Here is a 14472-nt window from a genome sequence, read left to right as displayed (position 1 = left end):
ACAGTACACAAAATGTGCCCTGCTTCATAGGAAAGAAAATTATGCATGTAGCTCTCTAAATCTAAGTTTGCCAAAATAAAGCTAAACACAGATTAGAAATGTAACTCAAAACCATGAAACACTGAAACACGAGTCCTCGTTCCCAGTGCCGGCTGGGAGTGGACACGGGGCGGCTCTGCTTTACCCTGAGCGCCATTATTGGCATCCGCCACGTCCTCGCCACCTGCGTCGTCGTCCTCCTCGTTTTCCTCCTCCTCCTCTTCGGCCTGGCCATCCTGCGCGTCGGGGTTCTCCCCCACCACTGCATTCTCAGCTGGCGGATTTGCGGGCTGGTCGGGGGCAGCATTTTCAGCACCATGGCCTCCTGCCGGAGCCTGAAAGGATGTCAGGGACCAGAGTGTCACTGCCGTGCCCCCCTTTGCTCATTCTCAAACTGCACTCTCCGAAGTAAGCAAAACTAGCAGGCAAACACAAGCTTGCTGAAAATGGGGAAGAATTCCAAGTGCACTTTTCTAAATGTATCTGATTTCGGATCATCCGGATACTTAAGGACATCAACTCACTTCACAGTATATAGGTTACAGAAAATGGGCTGGCAGGCTGGCTACCCTGAATACATCATTTTGTAACCCTTGTTTGTAAGGCATCTCCCATTTTTAGTGACATCCTCTGGGATGAAACATTTATGTATCTGTCTCTTTACACATACCAATCTTGGTATCAACTGAACACTTGAGGAAAGGGGGCACGCATGTCCCTACGGACCGCCACGTCCATGTTCACCCTCTCTCTACCAGCTCTTCTGAGGTCTAATTCCTACAAATGCAGGGTCGTATGTGTAGTTCACTAGCACACTGAACTTCCTACCAGATGATGAAGGCTATATAAAAGTATAATGCATTACATGCTTCAAAACATTGGGTATAATGACAAGAGTATTGCAGTCCTTCACTTTAGGTGTGTGGTTCTCAAAAGAGATGATGCTATCTTAATTCTGTGGCAGAAAAGGTATTGTAACATTCTGTGCAATTAATCGACAGATAGCAGAAGACACTGAAAAAAGCAAAACAACCTAAAATGAAAAACTAAGTTGCCATTTATTATTTTCAGTATTTTATAACTTTTGAAGTACAAATTGTTTTCACAGGTAAGTGGTTACTTTTCAGACATTTTTACTCTGACCATGTCTCTGCCAGCAAGATAACAAAAACCATAATCTCCTCCTCTTCGCAAAGCTTCTGGCAAGTGCTCTTATATCCAAGCATACCATCTCTCCTAAAGAAAAAGTGTAACTGCACTGGAGTCTTGTAATAGGGTTTCAGTTTTTCTACTTTGGGTTATGATCCTCCTGGGAACAGCAAAGGTGAGGATGTCATCTAAGAGAAACCGATGAACAGAGAGGAGAGGCAGGTGCCTTAACACCAATACCACAGGCTGGCAGTAGAGGCAGAAGTCTGCACCTTAACTTCCAGGTCAGCATTAAGCCATTAACTCAGGAAGGGGAATGAAATGCACATTACTACATCTCAAGACACTGTTCCCTCTCTGTCTGGAAAATTAAGAGGCGAAAACACAGCTGCATTCTTTTGACCTTTCCCATCACCCTTATCCTCTTCCCAAGTCTTTGCACTTCCACGTTTGCAGTAGGGGCCATGGGAGTCGTAGCTGGGTCTGAGAGGATTACAACAGTGCTCAAGCCCTATCCAAACGACACCAACTCCTGAGTGAAGACACATACCTCATTTTGGTGGTGCCCAGCAGCGTTGAAGGGCGGGGCAGCGTGCTCCAGCCAAATCGGCGCCCCGCCGTGGACTATCTGCTCTCGCAGCCACACCAGGCTGATGAAAGCACATAGCGTGCAAGTCACCACAAAACAACCCTGCAAACAATCTGCCAATAAATTGTCCCTATTAAAAAGAAAAGTTTGTAGAATTACTCCAAAAAATACTTAAAAGATGCATTAGGTAACAGTATTTCATTCTACACTAAAATCTCAATAAGAACAGCCAGAAAAATCATCATTTGCTATGTGAAAATTCAGTTCTTTAAAAATAATTATTTCTGGGCCCTCCCTGGTGGCGCAACAGGTTAAAGCACAGTACTGTGAAGCCGGCCGCAGCCACTTCAGTACAAGTTCCATCCCTGGCAGGGAGTGACCCACAGGGCACAGCAGACCTCTCCTGACAGCCCCCCGCTGCTCCCCTCAGCAGTGAACTTCATCAGTCTGCCTGTTCTGCTCCCCGCTCTGCTTCTGGTAAAACCTCTCGCCACCCCTGCACTTCTGCCCTGTTCTGTATTCATAAATGAAAAAAAAAATTTTTTTTTTTTAAGGCTAGAAGTGTGGTGGGTAAGAGGGTTCACCAGAGACAGAGTGGGGAGCAGAACAGGCAGATTGATGAAGTACATTGCAGAAGGAGGCAGCGGGCGGGTCAGGACAGGTCTGCTGCGCCATGTGGGTCAGCTCCCGGCTGGGGATGGAACTTGTGCTGCAGTGGCTTCTGAGAGCTTCATAATGCGGTACCTTGACCCACTGAGCCACCAGGGAGAGCCCAATGAATAAATCTTTTTAAAAATAATTATTATTATTTCTGAGGATAGTGAAATTCTTATAAGCTAGCCAGATTTACTTATTCATATATTCGTATTATGTGTGTTTATAGTTTATCAAGCCAAAAATAAAACACCTCAGCACCATATGGAAATGAGCTATTTATCACATCTCTTGGAACAGGGCTGAGAAGCAGGAAAGCAACAAGGAAAACACCAGAAGCACCTGTCACCATTTAAACAAGCCAGCACCTGTCAAAGCTGGAGCAGCACATGTGTGCCGACTGTCCAGGTGAACGACTATTCACCCTCATGAGGACTTTCCTTATCCTTACTTCACACACAGCTTTACCATATCAACTATGGTCAAACCAGTGAGCAGCAGCAGCAAAGCTGAAAGGCAGAGAAGAGCCTCCTGGAAGACCCCGGGCAGGGAAAGCAGGCAGGATTTCTGCAGGGAGCTACAGGGCAAGCGCACCTGCCACACGCCCCAAAGACCTGCCATTCAGGAAGCAGGTTAAGTTTTATACTAACTGCAAACACTGTACAAGTATTTTAGTTCCTTAACAAATTCAGACAGACAAACTATGGTTCCTTTGGCAATCGTACATGAAAACATGGCGTATCGTAACACTGAGTATTGTAACAAAGACATCATCTTTGTTCTTTTCCTCTCTGAAGTTTATTCTTCCCTAGTCTAGGTCCGATTCCAGAATAATGCCAGGATAACTGGGGAATCCTGGCAGTCATTAGAAATCCACTCACATATGGTGGATTCATATGTGAGGTGACCTTCGACCATAGAAAAGCTGGGGAGGGTCAACGTGGAAGACCTCAACCTCAGCTTAGCATCTCCAAATTTGACTAGACTCATGTAGCCCTCAGGTTTTATATGAAATAGACCCTAATCAAAGAGGACTCCCAACCCTCCCCCCACCCTTGCTAAGGAACCTCCAGACCATTAAAGCTTTGACGGGTTGGGTCTAAAATACTGACTTCCCTAGTCCTCCTTAGCACTGGCACGAGAAACAACTGGGCCCTCCCTAAATGGGTTAAAGTGCAGCACTGTGAAACTGGCTGCAGCTGCTTCAGCACGTTCAGTCCCCATCCAGGGAGCGACCACATGGCACAGCAGACCTCTCCTGTCTCACCCGCTGCTCCCCTCAGCAGTGCACTTCATCAATCTGCCTGTTCTGCTCCCTGCTCTGTCTCTGGTGAATCCTCTCCCTGCCCTTACACCTTTGGCCTGTACCCCAGTTCTGTATGTATAAATAAATCTTTTTTTAAAAAGAACTGCTGGTTGCAGATTTTAAATAGAAACAAACTCTTTGTGAAATTGTTTTTTTCCTTGCACTTTGAATCTGGACATGTTTTATAAATAGTCTGGTGTTGCTACCAGAGTTCTAGCTTAGAAGCTTCCACTATGACCCTTTCTGAGGCCACCACGGAAAGGCTGCACTAGCCCTCTGGAAGATACCAGGCCAAGTGAATGAGAATCAAGACACCCCAACCAGGGACATCCTGGCAGCCAACTCTAGGGCAGCCCATAGCAACTGAAGCACCCCACCATGAACCTGATAAGCTAAGGCCAGTCCTAATGGCTAATGCCAGAATTAGCAAACAAGAACAAAACAAGTTTTGGCTATTCAGGGTCTTTTGTTGTTCCATATGAAGCTCATCAGTATTTTTTCTATTTCTTTGAAGAATGTCATTGAGACTTTTATTGGGATGGCATTAAATCTGTATATCGCTTTTAGTAGGATGGCCATTTTGATGATGTTAATTCTCCCAAACCATGAGCAGGGGATGTCTTTCCATTTCATGGTGTCTTCTTGAATTTCTTTTAACAGTGTTTTGTAATTTTTTTTGTATAGGACTTTCACCTCTTTTGTTAGGTTGATCCCCAAGTATTTGATTCTTTTTATTTTAATTGAAAAGGGGATGGCTTTTTTTTATTTCTGCTTCTTCTGATTGGTTGTTTGTGTATAGGAAGGCCTCTTATTTTTATGTGCTCATTTTATATCCTGCTACCTTGCTAAGCTGGTTGATGGTTTTCTCTGTGGAGTTTTAGGGTTTTCCATGTAAATTAACATATCGTCTGCAAATAAGGACCGTTTTACACCACTACGTTTTGGGGACAAGATGTTTTGCAGCAATTGGAAATTGCTACACCATGCCATGCCTAGCGAAGACCTGGAGAACTTAGCCACAGAATGGGAGAATTTCTAAGAGATTAAGAAATTTTAAGTATAATTTCAGAAATATAATTTATTCTATAGGGAAAATGAACATTACTAAGAAAAAATTCATTACCAAAACTTTCAGAGAAACTGGTTCAATTCTTCAAACTGTACAAGGCAGCATGGAATTATAAACACAAGCCATATTTACAATTTCTTTGAACTATCCCCACCAGCCTCCAGCATGCTCCCAGAGTGGATGATTGCTCCCAAGAAAGCAACTCAGGAGAAGCCCCCACCAGTCAGATAAGAAGGAAGGACAGCCTGCCCAGGTAAGACACACAGCAATGTTCAGTTTCAGTGATCTGACTATACATTTTAACACAGTGCTCAAATTTTACATATTGTTTCTACATATATTTGAGTGGTGAGGATTCACCACTCAAAACACCCAGGTAAGCTCTTCCTCACTTTGCACATGAGGAAACAGGTTCAGATAGGTTCAATGGGATTTTCCCAAAATCACCAGAAAAAAGCAGGTGCAGAGGACATTTTTTATTCCCAAGTGAGTGTTCATTCTGCTAAAACCAGCTCCCTAAATGATCCCACTTGGCAAAAACCAAACGTTCAATGCTTGCACAAAAAGAAGTAAAGGTGGCCGTTAAGTGGAGTACTACCTTCTTTACCTGGCATTTGCACTGACACAGATCTCACAAAAACCTGTTTTTCACATAGGCAAAGGCTACCAATTTAAGCATAATTTGAACATTGGTGAACATTAACATATTTTGCCATTTAAAATGGAAACCGGGGCCCTCCCTAGTGGCACAAGGAGTTAACTCAGCACTATGAGGCTATCACCAACCACTGCAGCACGGGTACTATCCCCCACCAGGGAGCTGACGCACATGGTACAGCAGACCTCTCCTGTCTCCCTGCTGCTCCCCTCGGCAGTGTACTTCCTTAGTCTGCCTGTTCTGTTCCCCACTCTGTCTCTGGGTTATCTTCTCACCCCACACATACCTCTGGCCTGCACCTTTTCTTATATGCAAAGGTGAATAGTTCTTTGAAAAAAAAAAAAAATATATATATATATAAACTACTGAAGAAGTTAATGTATCTCTGCTAAGAAACACCGATAAGAACTCATTTTACCATTTCTAGACAAGTGAGACACTAACTGCTACACTACACTCCTAAAAATGACAAGTATAAAGTTTAGTAATGAGCTACAATGGAACAAGATTTTCCTGTTAGTTTTTCCCTGTTGATTAGTATATAAGTGCTAAAATATAACTTCCAACACTCTTAGCAGTCACCTTTTGCTTTTCCTAGCCTTCCCTCACTACTTCTCAAATGCATCTGTTTCATACACAAGTTCTAGATAAAAGTCAGACTCGAACTATGTCATTTGCATGAGGTTGTAATGAATGACAATTGAGCCACTGGAGACTGATTTGGTTTTGTGACCAAGCTGTGTTCGACGTGGCTGGGTCTGAAAATCTGATGCCCACACACAGGAAAGTGGTTCTTTCTGATTCTATTACATCACTCCATGGAAGTTCTGTATTGTTATAAACGGGTTCTCTTGCTACACACTATTTCCAAACTTTGGAGTGTGTCAAAATTACTGCTTCTCCTTTTTGGTCACAGTCCTAGTCATTGGTGCCTTATTTTCAAGGTCCTTTCCTACTTCTAAAGATTACTTTCAGGCCCTCCCTGGTGGCTCAATGGGTTAGGACACAGCACTGCAAGCCACTTCAGTGCGAGTTTGATCCCCGGCCCGAAAGGTGACCCACAGGGCATGGCAGACCTCTCCTGTCTTGCCCTCTGCTCGCCTCAGCAGTGTACTTTGTCGATCTGCCTGTTCTGCTCCCTACTCTGTCTCTGGTGAATCCTCTCACCGCCACTGCACCTCTAACCTGTACCCCAGTTCTGTATGCATAAATAAATCTTTAATAAATAAGTAAATACTACGTTCTCAGAGTTGTTTTTCTATAAAGAATCAAACAAAACTCTACTGTAAACAATGTTCAAGCTCAAAACATCTTCATTTATCTGGTCCCTGTACTGCCAGGGACACGGATAGAAAATAACCTGCCTGTTCTACCCAACAAGGTAGAACTGGTGTGTACAAAAATGTGTCACAGACAAGTTTCATTTTTCTGAGCATTTTCAACCACGATTTAAAAAAATGAAGCAAACATAAGAACTCTCCTTAACTTGTGTCTATCGGAAATTTAACCTGCTATTCTGCTGTTCTATTGCCACTTGGCTTGTGTTTACAAAACAGCAATATTCTCTGGATGCTTCTGTTGACAAGAGCCTTAACTCTGTTGTCTTTTCTACCATAGAGATCAGAAACCTAAGGTCAACTGAGTATGTACAAAAAAAGATTTAGCAAATGGGGACACAATCTTTTGTAAACTAAGAATCGGTGATGATGTGGTTATTTACATCATTTCTAATTCTGACATTAATGAAACGTGGGTATTTCCGCCCCAAAAAAATGACAATGGCAAACTGAGATACAATAATGCAACTAATGTGAACATGCTTTTAAAATCACAAAAAAAATATTTTTCATAAATCTGAATTCAAATGTACATACTGTTAAAATGTCATGCTTAAATAAACTCAGCATAAGAACACATAGTATATTCCCTGGTCTACACCAGACTATTAAATAACCCACCCACCTTCACATAGCCCCTTATGACAAGCATGTCTTAAAACAAACATCATTTAGGAGTGTAGCTGTAACTGCTACAATGAGACACAGGTTACAAAGTATGTGCCCAAAACAGAACTTGCACAACAGCTGGAGGAAGCTCGGGCACCCACCCACCTCCCTAACCCTCTGCCCCATACTCACGTGGACAACATGTCCAGCGGCAGTGTCAGCAGTGAGCTCACGGAGCCAGTAAACAAGCACTTGTAGATGCGGCCTGCCGGAAAAGGCACATGGGTCACGACTCGCGGCTTGCCCCCATTACTTTTAATGCCTCATGACACCACCTTTCCCGTCTACATCTAGCGCATCTCTGAACAAGCAACTTGAAAAGTTCTCGCTTCTATCCTCCCCTCATCACTTCTCCCTTGCTAAGGATCCTCTGAAATTTTCATTTAACTGTTACTAAAAACTACTTGTTCCTCTAGCTTAACGATTCTGCCTTTGCTGTAAGCCACACGTGATTCCTGTTGGGTACAGTCACAACTGCTGGAGTCCTTGCTCAGCTGAGAAAGGCAGTGCCTTTGGAAAGAATTTGAGGTGGTGCACTTTCATGCCCTTGCATCGACTGAAGTATGCCCCGTGTTCATCTCAAGACTATTTTACGGGTTGAAGACTTTAGTTTCAACTTTTTGTGAAATTCTGAAGCTTCTGCTGCTTCTGGCATTCAGTGCTGTTGATGCAAGTCCAGTGTCTTAGCAGGGCAAGCTGAAGTGCAGCATACACACCCTGCCCGACTGGAATGGTCAGAAGGCAGTGGCTTGGAGTCCTCGTCCTCTCGCCATGGGCTAGTTCTCAGCCTGCACGGTGCCTGCACCGCTCCTCTCCACATCTCTACCCCTTGGAATGTTTGCTAGACAATGAGCCACAGGATGAAGCTCCATTTCTGCTTTCCCCTCACACTTGCAACTTTTTGCAGCTCTGAGCTATATCCTGGTGAGAACACTGTGTTCAATCTTCTAAGCTTACTAACTCAGCTCTCAGCAGCACCTGTTTGGCTACATGGTCCAGTTCCCAAATTTCTCATTTCAACTTCTCCTTTTATGGTAAGGAGACAGAAGGATATTAACTACACTTGTTTAAAAACCTTTTTTTGCATTTAATGCCACAGAATCATTATTTACAGACTCTGGCTCCAGCCACTATCTATAACTTCCATGTATTTAAGAACCAAGACTCCAAAAAGGATCAACTAATGGTTAGTACACTGACTGCCCAAAGAGTCTTCTCTGTTTCAAAGAAAGGCTTCCCAGTTATTCAGGACAATTAGATGTGAGTGTCTTTGAGAAGGCTAAGAGATGTGGAGATCTCCAAAGAACCTATCTTCCACAATACTTGAAAATGCTAACATACCTCAAGGATAAAATTAAAATTGCTTCCAATTATGGTTTCATTTTGCTTCCCCCCCTAAATACCTGAAGTGTTTCTTTTCCGCATCAATGAACTGACCAGTTAAAAAACAGTTCTTAATAAAGGTGAATAATGTCTCTAAGAAAGGTTGTCCTAACATAAGACACAGTAATATTAAATAATTAAATTTCAAAAAAAGAGTAAAACGTTATACTATTAAATAGTTATGTAGAGTTTAAGTGAGTCTACCCGCAGAAGACTGAAGGAATACTCACATGCTGTAAGAGGAACAACTCCCAGCCATGCAAAGGCCACAAGTGTATAATGAAACCAGTATCGTATTGCAGTGCCAATACTTGTAACCAGTCCAGCAAATATGTCTTGGATAGGAAGCCGTGAAGGCATATCTGGGGAGTAAACTATAAAAGGAAAAAGGTACATATAACTTCGTATTTTTTTAATTGTACATGTAAATAGGAAAAAGGCATGTAGAGCTATCTTAATTTCCAATATTTATAATACATTTAAATAGTTTTCCTCTTTTAAGAGACCCAAATAAGACATAGGGGGAAAGTGTAATTTTATTACAATATAAAACAAAACAAAAACAGACATTTACAAACCAGAGACATCCTACAGGGGAGGAGGCCAGAGCGGAAAGGAAGGAGGGCAGAATGTGGGGGCTGTGGGGATGACGGCTGAGCAAAGTGGGGGGAGTAAACACTTTTAAAATGAATAATACAGATGCATAAATAAAATGTTAAACATGTTTTTAAATATTTTTTCCTCTTTAAAAACGTGAATCAAATCATTACAATGCCACATTTACCCCGAAATTAGTTATGAGAGCATATGACATGCAAAATGTAAAAATCAATAAAAAAGGCTTCTGAGCAGGAAGAATCAACAGAAAGCTCCCATTCCTCAATCGTAGCCTCTACCTCATGCAAAGCTAATTTACAAGTAATTTAGCATTCAACCAAAATAATTCACTTGTTTTTAAGCCATAAAAAGTCAGATAAATCTAGCAGGAGCGACAGGTGAGTGAGTGGTGTCCTCGGGAGGCCCCCGCCCCACACAGACAGACGACTGGGCAGCTGGGCGTGAGCGCTGGAGGAGGGCCACACCACTGCAGTGCAGCGCCCGGGCTACACAGGAGGCTTCAGAGCTTACTGCTTCTCTGCAGGTGCGATTCAGCACAGAGCAACAGTTTGCCAGGTTTAGAAAGTTCCCTTTCTAAATGATTCCAACGAAAACCACTGTTTCACCACAGGTAACTCAGAACACACAAGGGAACAAATGATTCTTTCTCCAATGAGACCAAAACAAGGAATTATGATGTATGAAGTTTTAAAAGACAGTGAGCTAAGTTTAGAGTGCACTATTACAAAGCTGCTCACAGCTATAAACCTTTAGGATTAAACAATCAACAATTTTATAACACAGCTAAAAAGATCACTCATTATAAGAGGATGTTTCATTCATAACAGCAAGTCACTATACCAGTAAAATATAATTTTGAGACAAATTAAAAAAAAAAAAAACAGAGCATGATTATCAAATGAAATCTAAACTGTGCAAACACAAGCTTTTACCAGACTCAAAGAAGCTCAGTATTCCCTATCAAACCTTATGAAGATATTAAGTTACTTAACCTTTCATAACCATGACACAGAAACAAAGTAAAACTAATCCTATTTACACTACTCAGTATTTTAAGATGGTCTAAACCCCTCCCCCAAAAAACCCAGGATAAAAATTATACTTCAAATTCTTGACATTTGCCAAAATATAGCTCATTTAAGAGTTATATTTACACTAAATATTACCCAACAGACATAGGATATACCCAACAGACATAAAATATACTTGAAATTTTAAAGACCTGTAATACTAAGATTTAAGAAGTCTTACTTTTAAAAGGGTAATTTAAAACTTAGCTTATTGTTTTCTACCCTATACAATTTTAACTCAAAAATATCCTAAGCTTGGAACTGGACAGTTGATAAAATCAAGGCACCACTATCTGTTTTTCCAAGTGAATATTATTAATATAGTCATGTTTGTTAAAAAAAATCCATACTTTTGAGAAATATATAATAAAATGTATAGATGAAATCATAACTTTGCTTTAAAAAGGCTGCATTAGTGGGGGAACAAGAACACAGATGATTCCATGTAAATTAAGTCAGGAGTTGAAAATGGGTGAAACTGAGTGACAGGTGTCCACAGATTGTGTATGTTTGAGCTTGTTTATTAAAAAAAAAACCCCACAATATGGGGGTGGAGTGGGGAATGGGATCAAAAACGGGGTGGGGGTTGCACTGGACTATGGTGATGGCACATGGGTGACTTGGTGATGGGAAACCCACTGGAATTACAATTGAGATGAAAAAAAAAGTAGAAAATGATGTAAAAATAAACTATTATATTATATATATATAATAAAAAACACAATATGCTTTTCTTCCTCTTTCACACTCAGACATACATGCTTAGTTTAAAGCTGACATGAAGTTTGTAAAAATACTTTCTAAAGTGTTATGGTAATATTATTACTAGTAAGTACAAATTAAAACATAGTTGCTTTAAAACTGTGTACACATCGTTATATAGTAAGCCAGTCCCAAAAATTACAATGGAAACTTCTGAAGAACTTACTTGGTGTGAAAGCAAATCTGTGCTTGCATAATTCACAGTATTCTTTTCGACTGTGTTTCAGCCACTGAACTAAGCTGCAATTAATTACAAATACTTTCATTAGTACAGTGTTCATAGTAAAGAACTTTCAGGCTTAACTGAAAACTAATGTTTTATTAAAACCTTACACATTGTAGTGCTTCAACATTTTCAAATTTAGAATATTCTTAACTTTTTATAACTAATATCTCTAAGAATACAGAACTATAAAAGATAAAAGCAAAAGATAAAATTGCACTTTCCTTAGAAGTAACTGACTTTCAAAGACCCTCTTAGCACAAACATCTTCTCGTCTAATACTTGTCTGACAATCTTGATACTTGGTGGCTAAGTCTGAACTTTGGTTCTGTTACTACTAGCAGGCTGTGTGACCTAGGACAAATTATTTAACTTTCTATGCTTCATTTTCTTCATCTGCGTAAAAGTACTCCAACTCACATTTTTGTTGTAAGAATTAAAGTAAGTAAAAAGCACTGAGCATTTACCTGAAACAAAGTACTTAATAAATGTAAGCTTTTATCCTGCCAAGCAAAACTAGGAAACACTGTAACACTTACAATGAACAAAATAAATAAGCTCTCCATGATAGAAATAAACAAATGGGTACTCATAAATATCTAGAAGATAATATACCAAAATGACAGGCATAAAATATGATTTCCAAATTTTTGTAACAAAAATTTTTAATTCTAATTATAGAAAAAAAGCAGTTCAGACATTAATTTTTCTAAAAAGATGACTCACCATTCTTGATGGATAAATTTAATACTGCCAGTACATACACAAGGGTGATAAAGAGGTTTCTCAGGTGTTCCTTCTGAGCGACAAACCCTACATATGTCTGTTAGTGAAAAAGAAAAGTTGAATTATCTGTTACAACTTTTTTAAAAATTTTTCAAACCACAGAGACCTAAAATATTACATGTTAAAGCAAGAATCTATTACTTGGTTTAAAAAAAACAAAAAACTAATCAACAGCACAGTGAACTAAAAAGTATGATTAAGATGGCAATTAAGTAAAACTCCCTAATATGTTAGGTCAACTGTTTACATTTAGGAGCTCTGTAAACAAATCAAAGTCAAAAGTAACAAATAGTTTATTTTATTTAAAACCACTCTTCTGTAAGTCCTAGTCCTAACAGTTACAAGCCCTAAGTCTTGACAGTTTAAAAACCTCAAAAATTCATCTGAGGACTGAACATCCTCGAGCAGGCGGGCACGGCGACGTCCTTTGGCATCACCTCACTCTGGGAGTGGTGCTGCTAACAAAACCCACAGGCACACTTTTAGGTCAGGGGAAGCTCATCAAAGACGTGAAGGCACCAGGAGAGAGAGGGCAGATGACTTGCGACTTACTTGTCCCCCATTCTCCCCGCCTCCACTGCCACTTGTCTCCATTACAAGTTCCACAGAGCACATCTGTCCAATCCTCCCCTGCCCCCCAGATGGTGGTGACAGGAGGAGGAGGAGCTATCCTTGCTCCTCAAAGTTCCTCCCCCAGACTACCTCAAGCCAGGAGAGACGTCAGTGATCACCAGTCAATGCTGACCCCAGAGGAAAATCTGATGGGGGCCCAGCAAGATGAGCTTTCTATCTATTCTGGAATCCTCGTTAATGGAGAGGAACTGCAATTCAGATCCATCACCAACTAGGATTCGCACCCGCTCCAGTCAGGCCCGCGGGTTCTGGATGTAAAAGCACCAGACTTCTCACTACTCAATCTCTGGCAGATGGACACCACTTTCAGAAGTTCAGCTAATCGAAGCACTCAGGCTGGCCTAAACAGTTAACACTCTGGCCTCCCATTTATTGATAATCCTGGAAAACCACTCCACCAGTGCCGGAAGGTCAAGTTCTATCCCACCCCCCAAAACAGACAAGCTATCAAGGGGCTGATCCTGGTCCACAGGGCCCCAGGTCTGGTGGAACCGACTTCTCACCAGCTACAAAGCTAGGCTTTTCAGTTTCCACTTGAATCAGACCCTCGGCTACCCACCCAAAGGACTTTGGTTTCCCAGAAACTACTGGAGGGTTATGGACATGAGGTTAGCTAGCCGTGGCTTGGCACTGTGTCTGAACCTTTTCTATATGGGACATAAACCTTTTCAAATATCCCCTTCTACAGTCACTCTTGATGAATGAAAACAGTTTAATACCAAGCTCCCACTATACGGCCTCGGTCCCCACCAAGTTTGACACACATAAAACACAACTGCACGTCCATTCCATGCAGCCCAGCAGTAGGGTCCGACAGCTGGTGCTGTTTTGAGCACTCTTGATTTTCTCTAAGAGCACACATTAGCCTGAAGTAGGCAGATGCAGGAAGGGCACCGAGAGGCAAGGGCAGGAACGCCAATGTAGGCCCCCAGTGGCGGACCACAGCTGGGCAAGATTCAAGGCACAAACATTTTAACTGCCTCAAAGTCAAACCAGATTACCACTGCAGGGGCACCAGTCTCATTCCTTAAAGGATTTAGTAACTAACTCTAAGTCCAGAGGCTCGAAAGAGCCCACAGTTGTTTATCATCATTGCCCTCCCAAGTCATGAGTAGGACGGGGCCGTTTATCAGGGCCCCCTGTGTAACCTGTGGATTTCAGATCACTGTGGTAACCTCAGTAGGCACTACCCACTTCCACCCAAAGGAGTTGGTAGGGCCAGAGTACTGTGATGGACCTTGGGTTATACAATCATCAGGGCCAAGGACTAGTGGGCATGAATTAGTTCTTGAATTACCAAAGTTAGCTGGCAGCAGAAACAGTGCACAGTCATTCACATAAACAGACACTCATGGAGTAAGCCCGAGGGTTAATTTTTAAAGACAGGTATTTGCTACTGCAGTGGATGGCCTGACTGCAAGGGCCGTCAAGTGCAAGGGCGTCCCACCCTGTCCTGCAATACAGCCCCACTCCCCAGTCGGGAGGGTTTGAAGTGAACAGGGCACAACAACTGAAGTGGCCAAGGGA

The 14472-nt window shown here is 41.7% G+C and overlaps 1 protein-coding gene across 1 annotated transcript in view; it reads right to left on the bottom strand.

The window, feature by feature from the left end:
- The window catches only part of MARCH6 (membrane-associated ring finger (C3HC4) 6, E3 ubiquitin protein ligase), a 42097-nt gene extending 29752 nt beyond the window's left edge, over nt 1-12345 (bottom strand). Inside the window, exons 1-6 of the mRNA XM_004678057.2 lie at nt 12253-12345; nt 11470-11543; nt 9084-9227; nt 7603-7675; nt 1739-1907; nt 185-374 (exon numbers count right to left, since the gene is read on the bottom strand). Coding sequence (XP_004678114.1) covers nt 185-374; nt 1739-1907; nt 7603-7675; nt 9084-9213 — 562 coding nt within the window. The 5' untranslated portion in view covers nt 9214-9227; nt 11470-11543; nt 12253-12345. The remainder of the gene's footprint in view (nt 1-184; nt 375-1738; nt 1908-7602; nt 7676-9083; nt 9228-11469; nt 11544-12252) is intronic.
- Nucleotides 12346-14472: the final 2127 nt, after the last annotated feature.

This window comes from Condylura cristata, unplaced genomic scaffold (assembly GCF_000260355.1).
Source record: "Condylura cristata isolate star-nosed mole 26May11 unplaced genomic scaffold, ConCri1.0 scaffold00007, whole genome shotgun sequence".
In the NCBI taxonomy this organism is placed as follows: domain Eukaryota; kingdom Metazoa; phylum Chordata; class Mammalia; order Eulipotyphla; family Talpidae; genus Condylura; species Condylura cristata.
The sequence above is the reverse complement of the archived record's forward strand: the minus strand, read 5'-3'. Positions and strand labels throughout refer to the sequence as shown.